This window comes from Lichenostomus cassidix, chromosome 6 (assembly GCF_008360975.1).
Source record: "Lichenostomus cassidix isolate B80296 chromosome 6, HeHo_3.0, whole genome shotgun sequence".
NCBI lineage: Eukaryota > Metazoa > Chordata > Aves > Passeriformes > Meliphagidae > Lichenostomus > Lichenostomus cassidix.
This window is the reverse complement of record NC_139487.1, coordinates 11,648,436-11,669,583: the sequence shown is the minus strand read 5'-3', so window position 1 is coordinate 11,669,583 and position 21,148 is coordinate 11,648,436. Positions and strand designations below refer to the sequence as shown.

The 21,148-nt window shown below is 43.3% G+C and overlaps 1 protein-coding gene across 3 annotated transcripts in view; it reads left to right on the top strand.

The window, feature by feature from the left end:
* The window catches only part of NEURL1 (neuralized E3 ubiquitin protein ligase 1), an 86,106-nt gene that overhangs the window by 61,445 nt on the left and 3,513 nt on the right, over positions 1-21,148 (top strand). For all 3 annotated transcript variants that reach the window (XM_085064912.1, XM_085064911.1, XM_085064910.1), the window contains exons 4-5: positions 7,251-7,931; positions 20,874-21,020. In XM_085064912.1, coding sequence (XP_084921038.1) covers positions 7,251-7,931; positions 20,874-21,020 — 828 coding nt within the window. The remainder of the gene's footprint in view (positions 1-7,250; positions 7,932-20,873; positions 21,021-21,148) is intronic.

Genomic DNA, 21,148 nt, shown 5'->3' with positions numbered 1-21,148 from the left:
TCCCACAGAAGAACTTTGGCTTTGGACTCTGTAACCCTTGGCTTGAGCTTTGACTTCTGCCCCTTGGTTGTTGCAGAAATTCTCTTAAATGCTTCATCAGTATTGGAAAAAAACATCTGAATATCTTGTCAGAAAGATGATTAGGGCTGTGTTGGTCACAGGCAAACAAATGGACTCAGGTGATTTAAACATCTGCCACTCCTGCAATGAAAATGGCTGACATGAAATACCAGGTAATTTGCCTTCCAAGCTGCAATGGGCAGGAAGCCAATATTTGCACACAGCAATTAACTCCTGCTTTAACCATGTCAATGCACATGAAATGTGTGCTTGCCCTCCACTAAACGTGTGGTGATACCAAATTGGTGTGTTGGGGAATGAGAAATTCTGGAATAGTGGTTTCCATGCTGGCCACTGGGATCTGTAGTGGATGAGGAATCCCAGGTAGGTCAAATTTTGAGGTGAGAAGAGTAACCTGCACTCAGAAGCAGAGGAGCAGCAGGTAGAGAATAATGCATTGATAAAGAATTAGGAAATTAGAGGGTGTATGATGGAAAATGGAGTGGTTTTTTATGCACTGAGCTAAACCGTAAGGGGCTTCACTTAAGAGCTCTGCCAGAGGAGCCATCTATCCCCCTGGACTGCTCAATCCATCCCACAGTTTCCAGTCTATAAAATAAGAACATTAATTCTTCCTGCCTGCCACTCACCTTTTATATATCCTTTCTGTTTACATGGTGAGGAGTGTCTTCCGCTGCAGAGCCTGGCAGCTGGGTTCTGATCTCAGACACAGTTTGCCCCAGAGCAGATTTTACTGTCCCTTAAATTGCAGCCTGGCATCTTACATAAATAGCTGGTACAAGTGGTATTGTCTGTTGGCTGTAGTTTTACAAAGAGAGGAGCCAGAGCAGTGAGAGCAAAAGGGAGCAGCTCCATTTGAGATGGGATATTTATACTGTCCATGAAGTAGTGAAAGGCACATAGCAAGATATTGTATTAGTAAGTATTAAGTGATGTCCTTGATTTGATGTGGGTGTTTTCAAGAAGGATGGTTGATTAGAGGCAATAACTCGGGCAGTTTGATTTCTCAGTTGTTCATAAAGAGAAATGTACTTTGTAGAAGTGAATTCCTAAGTATATGGCAAAAGAGGTTTTTCATCTGAATCATTCCTTTGAGGGATTTTAAACATTTGCCTCCCACATGCTACAATAATGCTCTGAAAGTGGTTTCATTGTATGGTCCGAGAAGCTGCATTCTGGCGCCTGATGGTTTATGAGAAATAAACACAATGGAGTGGTCTTGGGTTGTATAAATTCACAATTTAACAGTACAAGCAGTAAGGGGAGAACCTGTGTGCAGCATCAGAGCAGCAGGATCCGTCCGGCAGTGTGGGTTTCTGCAGCATTATGCTGAGCGTGGCAGATCCCAGTCTCCTCTCCAGACCTCACATGGAGAGTAGGAGTTTGCAGAAAAACAAATAGTTTTACAAGTATCTCCTCAGACACACGGCCAGCAGGGAAAGGCACTTGGGACATGTTCTGTGAGTGGAGCTTTACCTCTTAATGACTGTGAGCGGGGCCTCAGCATTCTTCATGTCTCAGTTTTTATTCTGTGTTTATTTTAAATACGAATGGTTTTCACTCTCCTGCTTTCAAAGCTCCTCCTGCTACAATGAAGCAGTTAAGATGCACATGGCAGAGACAGAGGGAGCCTAGAGAAAAGCATCCCATGGTGATGAGGATGTCTTTGCACCATGAGTACAGCAGGCTGCATGAAAACCTGCTTCCAGTCACCCATAAATTTGGGTGGATTTTGAACCCAGGGCAACACAGTGGTCCTTCTCTTTGCAGACCCAGTCACAGATGCTTTTTGTCTTTCCACTGGAGGCGATGCTGTGTGCTGGGTGCCACACACATATCAGGCAAGCTGGCAACCAAAGCAGCTTGAGCACAGGTATTACTCCTTGCTACCAGTTGCAGTGATCTCCATCCTTATTTTAGGAGGGATAAATGAGAATATAAGTTGTTTCCATTTTACCATATTTTCAACCCTCAGTCACCTGCAAGTACATAGTAAGTTGAGCTATAAACAACATACAGAAATTGTTCTGGCTGCTTCTGCACTGAAGCATGGCAGTGCCCCAGCTCACCAGGACTAAGCCAGCAAGACTGCCACAGCACAACACTCATCACAGCTGAGCTGAGATTAATACCTGCACTCCCACAATGGGGAGTATGAGTCTGTGAGAGACAGAAGGTTTCCGGAAGCACAGGTTTATTTCTTACAACTGGTTGCTTTTCCCAACTGCCCTTGAGTGCAATCCTATTTTACAGAGTGGTCCATCTGCCTCGCATTTCAAACACCTCTCTGTGCAATGTCAGGGTCTTGCCAAATGGACTGTTTGGTGCATAATTCTGCTGTAGACCACAGAGGAGGTAGTGCAAGATTACAGGTGTTGGAAGGCCTGCTGTCCTCCCTTGTGACAGGTGGCACTGATGGTGGGAAAAAGAGCCTTGATCTGCATTCCTGAGTGGGAATGGAGCTGCTCCAGTGTGGTGGGAATAAGACAGGATACATCCTTTTGCAGGTGCATCTTTACACAGAATATTCTTGTAGAGGCCACTGACTTCAATGTGTCTTTTGCTAGCTTGGCACCCATGAGGTTCTTCAATCATGGAAATTATACCATGAGCACCAGTACTCACTGAAAATACTATTACCCAGTGAAGTGAGGGATTAAGAGAAGAAAACTGCACTTGTGAAAAAGTAAAGCAAAGAGCAGAAGGAAGGAAAACCATGAGTCTTTGCATGGAAAGGGAGACATCATACCAGCAAAGTTCTGGCCTTACCAATTTTTTATTCTTGACTTAGTAGCTAAGGACAGAAATGTTCTCCAGATGCAAGGAATCACTAGGCAGTTCCTTGACTTCTCAGCATTTCTCTCTCCTGAGAGGGAGGATCATTAGAAATGGGATATGTTCTTAGGTTCTCACAGAATGGTCTCATTCCCCAAATTATTTTTTTGTAGTAGGAAGTCTCAAAGTTGGTTTATTTATAGTAGGTGTTCCATAGCTCATTCTGGAGACTGGTTGCAGACCTAATGCTCTGAAGAATTACAGTTCATGGAGGTCATAGGATTGCACTAATCTCAGAAAACTGATCAAGAGGAGATCTGTGTCCCTCGAACTGCAGTTAAACATGGACTGTCTGAGTTTCTTGTGTGTGTGTGCATCCATGCTGAATTTGCTCTGCTGTCTCAGATCCTTTACAGGTGTATGAATACTAGCTGCTCATGACCTTGGAAAGTCAAGCCTTGGGGCAGTAACAGACAGCAGTGAAAAAAAAAAGAGGAGGGAAATGATGATTTGACAGCCTGACAGCAACACATCCCCTTCAGGCCTGTGTGGAGCTGAGATGATCTGTGCCTGCTGGTGGTTAGAAATGCTTTTGTGTTTGGATGTGCTTGCAGCTGTATTCAATGTGCATATATGTGATCTCTATAATTAATATGTAGTCGACATATTAACATGTTTAAAGAAATAAATTATTTTGAGAAGACAATATTTGGCAGTGGTTCAGAAGAAAGGTGGTAGTGAAATACTGCTGATCTGAGTGCAGTGATTACAGCTGCATCTGTCTGCTCACCAGCTCCTTGTAAAAGCTGCTTTAAAGTGTTACTGCAGTTGCACTGAGCCTGCACAAAGTGGGAAGCTTTGCCATGCCCTCTGAGCAGGAAAATGGAAAGCTTTGAAGCTTCTGGGCTGAGGAAGATACTTCAAATTAATTTTCTGTGTAAGGAATCACCTGCTGAGAGTCTAAATTTTGCAGATGAACCCCACTAAAGAGGAGGAGAAAACACAAGGCAGCTGAACTGCTCAAGTGCCCTTCATTTCTACTTAGATAAATTAATTACTCCCCCTTACTTTCTTTTTTTTTAAACAAAGCTAGAAAAAGACACAAAGGCATTTGTGAAAATCCTTTAAATTCAGTGTCTCAGATTCTCCAACTGCGAAGCAGAAGATCTGTATTTAGTAGAAATCCTTTTCACTTTGGCTGTGTCTCTACTGCTACCAGGAACTTTTAAGTCTCAAAATCCAGAAATAACATCGTAACTGCACTGATGCAGAGCTCAGCAAAACCTCTCTGGAAAGCTACCTCAGTGGGCAGCCAGCTCCACTGAGCTGCCACAGTCAAGGCCAGCTTGCTGGTGGTGTCCCAGCTGGGTTAATTGCTCTGGTGGCTTGGGGACAGCTGTGCTCTTCACTCACAAGTCCATCTATTCTCACCCAAGGAGATCTCTCATCAATTGACTTCTCCCAAAGAAGCACTGCCAACTGCATATACAAAAAATTTTATAGTTGTGAATGTTTAATAAGAAGAAATGAATGATCTCTGAATTCTTCAGGCTGAAGCTGGGTGGTCCTTGGGAATGGGCTGTTGGACCCATTTTGAGTCTTACAGTCTTGTCACATGAAATCATTCAGTCTTTTTGATGTGTCCCCCAGATTTGTCTCCGTAAATATAAATGCTCCTGAACAAAGGAGTCCCTCCTTTGTAGGCATTAAAGATCACTTTTAAATGTTCTGCTGTGCTATGGGCTACTCCAGCATGAAGAGCTTTGTCTGTATTTAGTGTGAATAGTTTGGTCTGTGTTTAAAAAATGAGAACTGACGCTTTAGAGGAAGAAAACAACTAATTCCTGGGCATCTTCTGCTGAAAGAAAGTGGTCAAAGTCACCTCATTTATTCCACATTTCATCAGAATTGTTCTTTCTTAGCTCTTGGCCATTATCAGTTATTCTGGGTAAATGGCATTCCACATTTCTTCCAACCTACCTATTACCCCAAAAGATGGATCCCATTTTTGTTTTGATTTATATTCAATGGGATTTTTTTTCCCTTTGGCTGGATATTTTGTGATGCAGGCCAGCATCTCTTAGAGACTCATCTCTAAATTTTCACAAACACTCTTCAGAAGCCAGTAAACTGCAATCCTTTCTTCCATGGGTGTTTGCAAACATTAATGAACTAAGTCTCACAGTCACTTCTATATGTGTGAGACATCTTAATCCTTAAGTGGCCATGCATCTGAGCTACTGAGGAATTTAAGTAAAACAGTTGGATATACGACCCTGGTTTGCTATCACTGCCATGTGTCTTGTCTGCAGAACTCCATCTCTCTTAACCTCTTTTCAGATGGAAAAAGATATTCTGTCCAGCAGCCAAAGGGAAATGCAAGCATCCTGGTGGAAAACAAGCTGTTTCAAAACCCTGGCTGCAAGCTACCCACACATCACAGTTGTCAGCCAGGCTGCACATGCATAGTTACAGGGAATAAAATAGAGAGGACCTTCTGTTCCTATTCAGAGAGGTCTCTATCCATTCACCTACACAAAAGGATCGTTGTCAGCTGCCACTATTAATTTGTTCTCCTATGTAGGTTTCCAGCTAAAGGATAGTAAAATAAATTCAATTCTATCCAGCAGGAGCACTTGGAATGCAAATGCTAGCCTATATATTTCAAAGCATTAATGCGACCCACTTCTAGATTACTTGGGGTAATTTCTGATTTTATTTATTTTTCCTTTTCTTCAATTAACTTCTGGGAAGAGAGGCTGAAATATCAGTATGCAGAAAATCAAATATGAGAAACAAAGCCCATTTTTATTTTGAGACTCTGCTTCCCTTGTAATAGCAGTTTATTTAAAGAGGAGCCTGGAATAATCCAGTTTAAGCAAAGCAAAGAGCTCCACTGAAGCCAAACCTTGTGTGGGTGTGCTCTTGTCAAAGCTCCCAGAAGAGGAGGACAGGAAAGGCTGTTAGTCAGACCTCAGATATTGCAGGAGATGTTGGTTACTCAGTAGCTGGCATTATTCCTTGGCACACCACTACAGAGCTACTACTCTGGTGTACTGGGAGAGAGTACACCCCACTGCGAAAATCCTCAGATAACCTGATGTGCTGTTCTTTTGTGGCCATAAAGAAAATCCCAAGGATATGTGGCTGGAAGAGGTGTCCATTGCAAGAGCCTAGCATGTGATTTAGGGACAAATCTGCCTCTTCTTCTTGCTCCACCTTGTGCAAACCAGTGTTTGCAGCACATCCCACGCTGGGCTCTGCTGTGTTGCTTTGTGCTGTTTGGGGTGGTGTCACCTCCTACTCCTTGGACCTGAGCTCAAAGCCACAACAGCCTTCAGTCCATGTGGGTCACAGCTTCCTACACCACCCCAGGAGTTTCCCACATACTCAGTTTTCACACAGTGAATATTCTCCTTGTGCTACAGGCTTCTCAGAGTTCAGAAAGTTGGACATAAAAATAAATCTTTGCATTATCTCAGCTTTCTTTATAATTTTTTTAATGAAGGTTTTTTTCTCAGTGTATCGTTCTTTAAAATTTCTAAGACAATAGCACAGCTAAGCATGTGTATAAATATAAGTAATTTTGGCATTAAAAACAGGGGATTATGTTCCTCAGAAAAAGAATAAAATAAATTGATTAGTTCTTGAAGTAGCAGGTGATACTAACAAAGAGGATAAGATGCAATTTTGTTTCCACTGGTGGATTTGAATGTCTTGAGTGCCATCTTTCTTATTTGTATATCTGTGGATTTGAATTTTAATTATTTGGCTTGGAAATAATAAATGATTGTATTGTATTTCTAAAACCACTGGCATATTCCCAAGTTCTGCAGTGTAAAATTCATATCTTTACTGCTCTGCAGTGAGCACCAGAACACTAATTATTAGTTATAGACAGGAATATTAATTAAATTTCAAATGGTGAATAATAATCTAGAACTGAACATAGCAGTTTCTTTTAAATTAAAAAAATGTGTAGTTAGATATTTATGTCATGAGCCTATGAGAATTACTGTGGACAATAAAGAGGGCATGAAGACTTGGAGCCTGTACAGATATTGATTGGTGTGTTCAGGGTGTATTTCAGATATTTATCCCCTGCTTTCCCTCTCCAAGGAGAGCCTCCCTTGGGCAATTCTTGCCATCGATTTTGAGTCTGCCTGCTCAGAAGCTGGAAATGTTGCTGGTGGGGAAAACACAAGAACAGCAATTGATTGCAAATACATTTTATGATACTCTGCTCCCATATTTCAAAGGGGGAAATTTAATAACGGTAGCAGGTCTCTGATTTTCCCTTTTAAACATACCAAGCAAACCCATATTTTTTCAAGCTCCTGGACATTTCTATTTCTCCAAAAGTGACCCCATTTTTATGTTCTTTCTGCCCACAGACAGTGAAATCATCCCTCCCGACTGCCTGCGGCCGCGCTCCTTCACGGCCATCCGCCGGCCCTCGCTGCGGCGCGACACCGAGGACACGCGGCTCTCGGTCAGCCTGTGTGACCTCAACCTGCAGGAGGACACCTTCCACGTCACGGCCACCACCTGCCCCATCCCGCAGAACTCCCTCAACTCCCAGCACTCCCACCTCCTGCCCTCCCAGCTGGAGAGCGACCTCCGCTTCCACCACCTCCGGGGACCCCACGTCAAAATCCTCGATGACCAAACCGTGGCCCGCCTGGAGCACGCCCGGGAGGAGAGGACTTTGGTTTTCACCAGCAGACCCCTGCGGATCAACGAAACCATTTTTGTCAAAATCAACAAGTCCAACGCGGTGCGCACAGGGACGCTGTCCTACGGGGTGACATCCTGTGACCCCGGCACCCTGCGCCCCAGTGACCTCCCCTATAACCCCGAATCCCTGGTCGACCGAAAGGAGTTCTGGGCCATCTGCCGAGTGGTGGTGCCTCTCCAGAGCGGAGACATCCTGGGATTTATGGTGAATTCAGACGGGGAGCTGCACCTGAGTCACAATGGTGCCGGCATTGGCATGCAGGTGTGCGCGGACTGTTCCCAGCCCCTCTGGATGTTCTTCGTTTTGCACGGCGCCATCATGCAGATTCGGTTGCTGGGTATGTTGGATCCCCTTTTTCCAAACCCTGTGCACAAGAAAGCAAAGGGGGGGGGAGATACATCATGGGAGAGGGAGTGAATGGCTCCCTCCCTGCTCTAGGATGAGGTACAAATTTTGTTTTTGTGAAAAGTAAAACATATATGAAGGCACATACACAGCATATGGGTGTGAGTTACAAGACTTAACCTCCTTGCATTTCTGTAACACCCTTCATGTGATGGTCTCAAAGCTCTTTTCAGACAATGAATTAAGCCTCAGACAATGAATTAAGTACAGATGAGTCATCATTGACCTAGAAGAAACAAGGAAGGTGGAGGAGAGGTGCTTTGGGTGGAGCTAATGTAAGGCATGGCCAGCAGGAAAAAACCGATCTGATGCCCTGTTCTGTGTGTTAGATATCTGGGATGATGGACTCCCAAAAGAGTGGTGCCCTTGCTTTTCCCAGGCTTGTGTGTGAGAGGAAACCCAGTGGTGCACAGAGCATGGCACCGACCATCTCAGAAGAAGGGTTTTCTTGTCCTCCAGCCCTATTTAAGACAGTGAAGCTCACACAGGTTGATAGACCTCTGAAGAGCTGGCCTCTTGGTATTTTTTGCTGTTTTTTCAACTCTGTTAGCTGATGTACTTCATTGAAATGCTGCAAGACATGTTTCGAAGGTGTGGAGGGAAAAGCTTTGAAATAACATTTTCTCAGGATCAAATTTACTTTTCCGTGTGTGCATATTAGACCAAGCATAGGATGTGTCTGATCATGAATTTGCACCATATCATGGCTCTGCTGGTGTCAATGTCAGACAGTGAATGATGACAACATGATCTAATTCCTGGTACCCCTCTGAATGGAGATGATTTTAAAATTATCCTTTCTGTCTATACTGTTATATAACTTTAAGTATACTTGTATTCCATTTTGCTTCAAATCTTCCTCATACCTAGCAGTGAAAAAAAAAACCCAACAACCTCCCTCCCCATTAAACTCAAAAGCCAACCAACACCTCATTTTTTTAGGATTTATAGACAGTCTTTAAAGATAAATTGTAGTGAACACACACACATCTGTCTGCAAGGTCCAGTTCACCCTAATCACAGCATGAAATGCCTTCTATAATTTGTTTGAAGTTGACCACAGGCCTATGCTGTGAGTGTTTTGTGGCTGTTAAAGGCTCACAGATGACAAATGTAATACTGCAATTTATTTCCAGGAGCCTGAGACTCAATCCCTGCTAATTCAGCCTGATTACATTTGTTGTGGGTACTGTACATAATCCATGGTTAGCTCTGCTCTCCACCAACATGTCACTGTGATAATGATAGGTGAAGTCAAACAGAGCCCTGTAAAGCAGGAGATTAAACGCTCCTGTGTATGTTAGAAGGAAAATATACTTAGGTCATTGAGCTGTTGGTAAAACTAAATCATCGACCAGTGCTTCCTTTCATATGAGATCACTAATTCAGGCAGTTTGGCACAGAGCAAACAGCCTGTTTGCAATGAGCTCTGAAACAGGGCAGCAAGGATGTGTCTCCCCAGAGGGACAGAATCACATCCTCATACTGAATTCAGCAGAGCACAGACATGAGCACAGACCTCCTGTGTCCTGGGCAAACCTCCTGCTGTGCATGCCCTGTGTATGTCCTCCCTGGCTGATCACAAGTTCAGCCCAAACCAGTATAGCCCCAGTGCATGTTTTAGATAAATCTACATTTGGGTGCATGAAATGAAATGAAATGAAATGTGCAGAGTTGGAAAACCCCTCACTGCATGTGTTTGTGACCACATAACAGACTTTACTGGCCTTGGCCACCGGAAAAGAACCTGAAAATGGGCTGTTGTACTTAAGTGAGATGTAAGTGAAAAGAACTGGATTTGCTGACCTTGCCCCTCTCCAGGAAAGGGAAGGACCCTGCTGAGTGTACAGCTTTATCCACATTGGCTTGGGCAGCAAGCTGCTATCTCCATGTTAAATGCTACGAAATTGGAGCTTGCCTGTAATTTTTAAAGAGATATTAGAATACAGATTTTAATACCTTTAATAATAGCTTTTCATACCCATATTTCCAGTATAACAATGCTGGCAGCAGTACATTCCCAGTATAAATACAATATCAGTGTAATACAAGTGCCCAGAGAAAAGCACTGATGCTGTCCCAACTGCTCCTCTGCAACAGCAGTAATTACACAGATCAACAATATCCTGACAGAAGGCAAAGAAAATAATGAACTCCCATCTCTAACTATTGCAATTTTATTAGGGGAGTTATGTGCACTGTTTGCACTGCAGTGGAACAGATTATGGTGCTTGCCATAATATCTGTCATTATAATATTAGAAAATGTAAGAAGAATGTAAAGTGTTCATTTTTCTAATGACAAGCTCCGTCTTCAGAATGCAAACAAGGGTAATTTTGTGAGATATGTCTTTTGTAGTTTGAGTTTTATATCACAGCAGGAGACATTTACAGTCATATTTTTCTAGTTTTAATAGAAAAAGTGAAGTTATATATCCTTGAAAGAAGTGAGACACAAATACTGCAAAAGGCATAATTGTACCAAACCTATCCTAAATAGCAGATGTCATTCTATTTCTGGGGCACACCATTATGAGATTAACCAAAGCGATATTATACAGTGTTAAGGGAACCTCAGCACCACAGCTGACTATAAAATGAAATTAAGGTGGTTGGCTTTGATTCTTCTCCAGCTTTTTAGTTTTGTTTGGAGAATGGACAGCCACTCTTGCACCTAGAGGAAGTTTATTTTTGACTCAGAGAACAAGATGACTCTAGGCATTGATCACTGGATGCTGTTTTTCATGCCTGGAGAATTTGATCCTGATTTGGTCCTGATGCAGAGCAGAAGCAAGCTCAGGTGCTGCTGGCTGGTGATGTTGCCATAGAAGCTGACATTTGCTGACTGCAGTTAGTCCACAGTGCTGGGGATACAACATTTATTTCCTAATATCAGGGGAGACCATCTCTACCCAGGCTGGTGATCTTACAGGACTCTGTAGGAGAGGAGGGCAGTGTGGGGTTAGCTGGATAGTAAAGAATTCTGACTTCTGTTTTCCTCTTATCAATTTGGCATCATATACTGGCAATATATTTGCTGTAGGAGAAATAAAACAGCCGAAAATAAAGATGATGTTGGAAACACTGTTATTCTTCATGCCATCCCAGCAAAAGTAAAATAAATTAAAACCAAGCCCCACTATAATGCAGTGAGAGGCCACAGTCGTCTGTAGGGGAGGCAGAAGAATGTCAATTTGTTTCAAAGAAAAGTTTAAAAGGCAACTTGACCACATGGAGGAAAGATAAACGAAAGAGGAGTGCACTTTAATGTAGGAGATGATAGCATAAAAAATATCAAGTTGCTGGGAATTGAAGGGACACAAATTTAAATTAAACATAAAGGAGAGTAATTAACTATGGGAATCAGCTATTGAGGGAGGCAATAGATCTTCTTTGTCATGGAAGCCCTTCTAAATATTTTATATGTTAAGTGCTGGTCTTAATTTAGAAATTCTGGGGATTATGCACATAAAAACAACGAAACATAAACCCAGATCATTAGGCATGTAGAAATAAAACAGTCTTTGTGTATCCTTTAGGAATTTCATTAGTTTGGGCTTGGGTTGGTTTTTTTCAAGCATCATTCCTGTATAGTCAACAAAACCAGCCTATTAAATTTGATTTACTGCTCTCAGCTTTTGCTGGTAAGCATTTCAGCTCACACACAGTTTTATTGACAGCTCTGAAAGGTTGAAATGAGCCAGTCTGGATACAATGGTCTGGTTTTGGTCAGGTTTTGGTGGTGTAATTCATTTATGAAGTTAAATTGATTGACCCCATAAGGTTTCAAAATGTATGACTCATGTCTGGAGAAGCTATCACAGCAATAGGTTTATATATTTAGTGTTTGACGATCCAAATGGTTGGGGATATTCTTTCATTTTCTTTTGTCTCAGAGCTGGATCACCAGCATGTAAAACATCTTCCTTCATCTCCTTCTTGGTTTTTTTGTATTTTTTTTGTGGTTTCCCTTGCGAATTTCATCCTTTCCAACAATACTGAAGCTTTCTCTTGAGCAATGAAATAACATGTTCCATCAACAGTCACACTAAAGAAGCCGAGTTGCCAACTTATCTGTATCCTTTCTTTCCATGCACTTCAATAACTCCAGCCCCACCAGAACAGCTGCACAATATAGCAGCTCTTTGGATGGCTCCTAATGCTGGCCAAGAGCCAGCCCTAGGCCTGAAGAAAACAACCCAAGAGCCAACATTTGGTGTGGGTAAGTCTGAACTCACATCCATGCTGGATAAACGCAGTATGTGGGATTCCTTCCCACCTCCTGTACCATGGACATGAGCTGGGGCTCCTACTTAGCTGCCCATTGAAAAATATTTAGATATCAATTGTTGCTAAGGTTTGCATTCTTTTCAGACTTTCTTGAAATTGGACAATGTGCTCAAAACTGAGAGGGTGAAGAAGAAAGACCTGACATGGGACTTGCAGAAAAAACAACTCTGTGTCCTCAGTTCCTCGGGATTTCTGACAACAGCAATGGGCAATGGACCAAATTGGAAATTAGTTCAGCAGAGTACTGTGGGACACGATTTGCTGGCAAAGAGCTCTTTAAATCAACAGTGAAATTTGATCTGAAGTGGCCTCAGTGCCAGTCTGAAGGACTGCCAGCTGCAGTCAGTCCCAGTTATAGGCAGTTTTTCTCAGAGCTGTGCCCATTATGACTCTTATTGGTGGTCAAGCTTAACAGCCCTGATAGTGCTGTCCATGTTGAAACAGCCCTTTTCCTAAGAAGATGACTGGAAAGACTTGAAACTTCATGGATGAACAGAGTAGTGTCTTGCTTTGGTGTCAGAGAGAAATTGTTTACCAGGGGGAATTACTTTGTCTCCTCCTGTGATGTTCATCATGCTGCCTTGTCTGGTTTTCCTCGACTGTCCCTCCATCTGAGGTGAGTGACCAGCTCACCACAGAACACTAATGATTCACAGGCCATTGGAGACTTCCCTCTCCTTTCTGAACAGTATTTTTCCTCTGTGTCCCAGAATTCCTCACTTACCTTGCTTACAGTTCCAGCAAGTACCATATCCAGTTATCCCCAAGGGACAATTTCTCCTCTTTCCTCTTGTCTCTGCTGTGGCACTTGTCTGGCCTGATCCTCCCAAAAATCTGTAGGACTCCTTGGGAGATGATCCCATCTTACCTCATCTTTCCAGGCTTTTGTCCATTCCTATGAAAACAAGTTTCTTAGCCTATGGTTGCTCCTTGACTGTCACAGGACTCCACATCCCATGGCAGAGATTCTGTCCCTTCCAAAAAGCTTCTCCTCTCTGGGTGCAGCTAAATACTTTGCACGTGCAATTACTGCAGTGAGCACACAAAATGTTTGAATAGTAACTGGTGTGTGCACTTGTTATGCACACTGCCCATAGCACAGACTGTAGGTAAGTTTGTAGAAAGGTATCTTACACAGGCAGGGAGCATCCAGGATCTTGGTTTTCCAGCTCTGAGTTCATAAGCCTTTCCTGTTTGAGAGAAGACAGTTCTTTGCAGTAGCAAATCATACCCCCTTATCTCTGATCTCAGAAGTAGCCAGTACATTACCCATTTGGAACTTTGATCCTTCTCCACCTTGGTTTATTCCAGTGATCCGGAAATTGTTCAGTTAAACACAGCATAAGAGAAGCCTGATAAATGCCTAAACATTGTTGCACAGAAATGCACATAATTTAACAGACTTTCAGTTAGATATGCCCCTGAGTTCTGTCTTCCATCCTTGTTGGTGTTTTTGTTTGTATGGAAAATGGCCTAATTTAAGGTGATTGGGATTTAAGAGCCTGGAGTTCCTACAGGGTATTTTATGGTGTTAGAGACTAGGGGATGGAATTCTGTGTCTCTTGGAAGGCAATCCACTTGTTCTAATTGATTTCTCATCATAAACACTCCTATCATGTATGGTTTTGCTTTCATTCCCAGTGAAGTACACATTAGTGATGGTAAGTTGAAATAGCTGCAAAGAGCAATACAGCATCCTTAACTGCTGGGCTTCATTTTAGCACTGCACAGGGTTCTCCATTCCCCTCCTGCTTTATATCATTGTTTCAAAGGAGAGATAGCACAAATAGACGCTTCTGTGTAAGGGAGGACAAGCTATAACCTGGGCCTTGGAAAGCTGGAGAGGTGGATGCAGTCAAATGCTCGACTTCCCTGTGGTGAGTGCCAGCAATGCCATGTTAATACCTGCTCAGGGCAGCTCTGTGCCACACACTGGAGATCTCATCACACATGGCACATCATTAACCTGCACTTGCCACAGGTGGCCAGTGACATCAGCCTGTGTTCCAAGGGATGAGCTGGTATCTGGGTAAGGACTGGGTAAAGCAAACACACCTCCTCCAGCAACAGCCACAGGGCTCCCAAATGGCTTGTCCTCTGCACACTCACCTTGACAAGATCAGGAACTATTATTAATATAATAAACAATCACAGCCTGCAGTGAGAGGTTCATAGTAAGTGAGGTATGGATCTCTTATAACACCTTTGCCTGCCTACAGTAAGTATACAGGATATGGGATCATTTACCAGCCTCTTTGCCTTGCAACTTCTCTGTCAGGACAGATAAAATCTGCCCTTCTTTGAACTAACACGGCATGAGTTAGTTATTCTGGCTACTGTGCGAGTCACATAGCAGACTAAACTCTTTCTTTGCTTCTTTGTTAGATCCCTTTGCATCCAGCAGCGCCCATGGAAATCCAGAGAGTGCTGGCCAAGAAAAGTGAAAATATTTGTTTCCTGTATGCATCTATCACTCTATTTATACCTGTTGCTCCTGGAAAAACACAGAGCTCAGAGGTGCTGGGTTAGGCAGCAATTTTCCTTTTGCTCACAGAACTATCTTTGCTGTGGTCTCCCAAATACCCTTGATTTGTTTTTCTTAAACAAGATGAAAGCTCCAACTCTCATTTTTTGTGGTTTCATCTTAATCCAGGCTTCTTTTTTCAACTCTTCTTGATGTAAGCATCTGTCTGGTGCTTTGTTGCTCTAGTATTTCTCAGGTTGCAAGGTAGAGCTCCAACTCTATGACTCTTTCACTTCTGTTCAGCCAGACCTTCACTGCATGATGTCCATGCCCTCAGGATTTTGCAGGATGTAAGTGCTGAGTGACCACTGACCTTCAACCATGAAGTCAAGAAACACACCCTGTAAGTTTGCCATGGGCTCTTTGCTTCCAGGGAGCACACTGGGTTTGGGCTGTGAGAGCTTCTGAATCAAAAACGTCTGTGGTGCCTGGAGCTTTCATGTTTCCTCTGCTTAGCTGGAGTGTGCCTGTGACTGCAGGAGGGTAATAGATGTGCTGATGCCCTGCTGCCCTTCTGGACACAGCAGACAGCAAGGCTCCAGTAAAGCCATAAAGTACACTTCTTTTCTGTTCCTCATGAAAGTCTGAGCTGTTGTTCTCCATGTGGTTTGGATCTAATTTTTACATCCTCAAACAGTGGTTGTCTGACGCCCATCTGCAAACACAGACCTTATGCTTTTGCATGCAAAATCTACCAGGCTGCTTTTTGACCTATTTCCGGACATTTCTGTAGCATAATGCAAAATCCCTTATGTTTTCATGGGCCTGTAAAGGACAAAATGTATTATTGTTTTATTCAGAACAGTTTTTAAGTCCTTCAGGAAATACTTGAATGCAAAAACGCCCATGGATCACCAACTGGTGTAGGTCACCAGGTAGTGATGTACCTGAGAGTCAGAGATGAGGTGCAGCTCAGAGGCTGGGCTCTGAGAGAATGGCTGGCCAAAAAAACATTGAGCCCAAGGGGAAGGAAGCTCTGGTTTCTGGCCAGTGCAGTATTGTTCCCATCACTGTGGGAACACAACAAATGGATGTGTAAATACATGTATTTTACAGCATTCAGAAATGATGGATATGCTCACATCCTTCCCTAACATTACAGTTGATCTTTAACTACCATGTAACCAGGCAGCAACAGGTGCTTTGTTCTTTTGTTTTAGCATGATGGATTCAGAAGTCCCTGTTGGGCAAGACCTGAGTGGCCCTTGGGGAAATAGCTCTCCTGCAGCCTTGGCTGGAAGCAAGAAAATCTGAAATTAATCTGGATGCTCTGGTATCCAGTATCTTGTATCCAGCTCATGTGTTAAGGGACAGACCTCCTCAGAGAGATGTTCACATGAGCTCAACACCCACAGCTGTGCCAGATTTTTGAAAGAACCTGGATGATGTTTAGATAACAAAATCTATGGCCCTGATACACTGAGAGTGTTAAATGTGCTAAAAGGGTATTGAACAGTTTTTGAGATATGGTTAGAATTTTAGCTGTTATGCTTAAAAGATCTGTCTCCTAACAAAATCATTTTGAGAGTTTTGAAAGGCATCTAAGTGACTACAACTGTCAGTGCTCAGTACACAGGTACCTCTCTCTGGATGAAATGCATGAGAAGTGCAGAGATCTCTTGAGCTCCCTTAAATTTGCCAGTTGATTTGCTGCAGCCAGACTTCAGCAGCTGTACTAACCTTTTCCACTGTGTGCTGGAAGCTCTGGAGCTTGTGGATGGATGGAACAACATTGAAAATCTGTGATTACTATTGATAGTTACCTGATCTTTATTATCTGTCCTATTTATGCAGCAAATGTGTTACAAAAGAGAAGGGGCTGTCAATGTGCTGCACATGAAATTCAGCATATGGGCAAGTTACTGTGTTGCATAAGACTTTTTATCTTCCTTAGAAACTGTGACAGGAGGTTCCCATACTTTGTCTTTTAGGTAGAATGTTTAGTTAAGCTTCTGGAATAGTCCTCAAGATTATTATAGGTAAAGAAAGCCCATAAAGTTGAGGATCATAAAAGTATGTGAACTGTGAGTTGGACAGTAGTGGATATTTACTGACTGCATCCTGTAAGCCAGGAAAAACAAAGTTTAAGTGGGGTGGGTTCAAAGGGGGAAAAAGGGATGATTCTGGAGTGCAGACCAACTGGTTATGCATTATCGCTACAGAAATGTGTGTAGAAATAATATTTTTAAAACTAATTAAGGGAGAGAGTTAATTGAAAACATTCTGTATTTTTAGGGAGCATTGACTGTGTCTGGTCTTCTTACCATCATAAGTCCTCCAGCAGTACAACTCTCCCCAGACAGCTGCCATTAGGAGAGATGCTTGAAAGCTGGGACAGCCTCAGGAGATACCCTGGAGAGTGGATTGCAATGTTCTGGGAAACCACCCTGCTCACCACAATAGGCACAGAGAATCAAAAGCATCTCTGACAGCCACAGCTGCTGTATTTTGGTCACAGGATGTTTTATAAAAGGGAATTATGGATCCAGATAGCTACTCTCATAAAAGTTGTAAATGCTGTATTAGATCCCAAGAGACAACTTACTTCACCTTCCTGTCCTGAAAGACCTCTGATGATGGAGATGCCATAGTTTCTCTGGGGAATCTGATTGCTTTACAGTGCTTCACTATCTACTTAATGTCTGACCATAGCACCTTAGGAGTCTGAACCCATGATTTCTTGTCTTATGCAGAGCATTCATGAAGATCAGATTGTTTCTTTACTCCTTCCAGCAGCCTGTGAAAAATCTTGCCATATAAAAATCATAGAATCATACAATATTTTAGGTCAGAGGGGACCCCATGGAATTATCTAATCCAACCTTCTGCTCAAAGCAGGGCTAACTTCCAAGGCAGCACAAGCCTTTGTCCCATTGAGTTTTGAGTATTTCCAGGGACAAAGATACCACAGCATCCCCAGGCTCTTGCTCCAGTCCTTAACCAGCCTCACATGACCCTGGCTTGGCTCAGCCTTTTTGTAACAGGATGGTATTGTTGGTTTATGATCATCTGGTGACCTCCAGCAATTTCCAGGCCTTTTTCTGTAGGATGTCTGTATTTCAAATCGAATGGACTAATTCCCTGTCCTGTGTTTGGGTAGCTGATTATCTCTGTTTAAGTGCTGCATTTTGCATTTGATCACACTGAACACCATACCATTTATTTCTGATCCTATTTCCAGTTTGGCACACCGTTTTGAATTACAAACCTTTAGCATACTAGCAGCCTTTCCTGGCATGATGTTGTCTGTGCATTCTATGGTACAGCTCTCTTCTGAAAACATAACTCTCTTTCCTTTGGTTGGTGGACACAGAGGTTCATTTATTTGCACCTCTCCCAGTGCAATGACAGAAATGTAGAGAAAGCATCAATCTGCATTGGTCTTTGCTAATAATTGGACTTTGTAGAGATAAAACAGCAAATGGAATTGATTCAAGACCTATTTAAGGGTGATTCCAGTGTGTTCAGCATGTTTGAGATCAAGTATGAGACAGGTTAGCAGCAGAGACAATTGATCTGGGGGCTTTAGAGAGAGAAAGAATGTTTAAGTTGATTTACTTAGAATTATTTAGTTTTTTAAGTCATGGTTTGAAAACTGGCTCTTGGTGGGAACTCTGTGCACACAATGAGCATGTTTGGCCTTGAGCACATGTATCTGGTTTTAGTTAAGCCAGGCTGGCCACACTCATTCCACTCTGCTCATGATCTCATTCCATGCTCCTTGTCATGGTATCTGCACACCATCCAGCAATATATTAAAGCATGAGTAACGTGTCTTATGTTGATTATTCCGTCACCAAGGGAGAAATGTGTCTTGTCTGGTAGGGAACTCAGATGGTTTTAAACAAAGCTCTATATACTTATGCTGGAGAAAAGTCAAGAGCTGCGCCTTGTATTAGGAGGAAGAATTGGCAAGGTGTCTACTGGCCCTTGGGTAAGGCCATTTTGGGACTCAGACCAGCTACAACCAGAGAAAACCATGGTTCCTACACTGCTGAGCTCTCCCTGCACTGTGGAAAGGCCATTTGTCCTGCTGCCAGCATGCTTCATCAGCTCATACACTGTGATAATTGGGGCACCTCCAAATTCTCCTATTAGTCCAGGAAGAGAAATGCTCCTAACAGTCTTTATTTTGCCTTTAATGAAATGACCAGGTTGGTGTTAGCAATGCAGTGTGCTGTGTGTCAGCCGAGTGGAAGAAATGTCTCCAGGCTGTAGGGAGGAGAGGGAAGGCTTAAAAAACTCATTCAGCTGCTCGGTGTTCATATTAGTGTGTGCAGTGAACGAGCTGAACCCTGTGCCCCTGCTGGGCCTGTGTTCAGTGTGTGTTACCACAGGGCAAGTTTTCTGCTTCGGTCATCTGTCAGACTAGAGGGGATGGGCTCTTGCTAGTGGCTGTCAGTAGAGGCTGCATCCTTCTCTTTGCATATTTACTGAGCCAAACTCCAGGAGGTACCTCTCTACAGTATCTCAAGTGTGAGAGCTCCAAAGCCCTTTACAGAATCTAATTTAACATCATCTTGTGCCTGGAAGCAAAGTGCTCCTTTTTTTTGGAGAGGGGTGAAACTGAGGGACTGCAGGCTGGGGCTAATTGCTTCTCTGATACACAGTCCTTGAAACAGATTTTGATTTAAACATGACCTCTCCTCAGTTCCTGTGTTCCACTTTCACTGCTGAAAAGGACAAGAGAACCTGTGCTGTTTTGCACAATTCCCAGCTGGCACTTGCAGTCCCTGTCTCCCAGGTTTGGTCCTCTTTGGCTCAGTAGCCTCCCTGCAAATAGGAACTGAAGGACCTTTCTGGCTCATGGGGTTTTCCTGACCTCCCACTGCTGCTTTTTCTCTGGGGAATAGCCTCCAACTCATTGAGGACACTGTGGATCCAAACGCTCTGTGTCTCTGGCTCCTTATATGGTAACATTAAGAAGTCTTAGCATTTTAGCTCTGATTTGGACTTATCCTAGTTTTCTCCTCAGCTGGGGAGCTAGAAACTTTAAAACCTTAGGCAAGCTGGTTCTTACCACCAGGAAACCATCCCCTCAGTTCATGCATGTCTGTGCTGCTGTCTCACCACTGGCTTAGTGAACACCAGGCTGCATTGGCAGCAATGAATGTCCTCTACAAAACCTTTGCAGCAGGTAGAGTTTTACGCATTCCAATTTTTTTATTCCCATTCTGGAAGTGGCTTTAAGATATTTGTTGTTATAACAGCAGAAGAAGGCTGAGCTGAGCTGAGATGGAGGGAGGGAGCCAGACAGGCTGTGGGACAGAGTTGGCTTTTCTGGGAGACAGCACACTGACATGGAGCTGATGGTGGGAAGTGAGAGCACAGAGTAATGGAGCTGGGGACATCTAGAAGAACTTGAAGAGGCTTTGCACTCCTGAGCCATCACATGCAGACATAAAGGAAGTGGAGAAAACATTCCTGAATGAGAAGAGAGGTGTCCTTGTTCATCCCAGAGCAAAATGCATTTTGGTGACTTATCCCTACCTCTGACAGAAGCCACCCTAGAAAGAGGCAGAGCAGTGAGCATAGCTAAGTTTTCCTGATTGTCAGACCCTCATGTTTGTTCCTGGAAAGTCGTTGAGTGACTTTGCGTGAATTTATTGAAGCCTGGAGTGGTGCAGTTTTGCACTAGGTTAGCAAAGAGTGCTCTGACAAGGTGATGTGTTCTTGTGCTGGAGTTCAGCCCACCCTTGTGCAGGCTGTGCCCTCTACTGCTACAAACCCACGGCTAGCTCTAGTGCTGGGGACACAAATTAGCATGAAACCACACGGGAAGTAACTGCACTAAATGACTTGAGAAACATTTAAGGGCAGAAACAAAGCGTTATGATGGCTCAGGGAACTCCAGCAAATTTCAGGGGTTGTGGGAGTTCAATGTCTCTTCAGAACCAGCTACGAGCATTAAAAAAAGGCGTAGGAGGATTCTTTTATCTCCTCCCTAGATTTCATGCTGATGAGACAAATCCTAAGAGCTGCAAGCCCCGCCCTGTATCCCCAGTGCCTTGTCAGCCCCAATTTTTAAAAGTAACCGTAATTTTCTTTTCTCACTGCACAGGTTCCACCATATTAGCAGAGCGGCTGGGATTGTCGACACCGAGCTCACCCACATCAGCACCCAATTCCCCCACCGTCCTCTGCAGTGGCGTCTCTGGTCCCTTATTGTCTACGTGTGGCTCTGGCCCCCTCTGCAGCTCTATCAGTGGTAAGAGTGGTGGGATCCCCTGCTGCCATTCCTTTTCTTCCCTTCATAGTCTCACACTCGTCTCCCAGAAGGGCTCTAAAACCACAATAATCAACAGATTATTATTGTCCCATCAGCTCCCCCGGGGA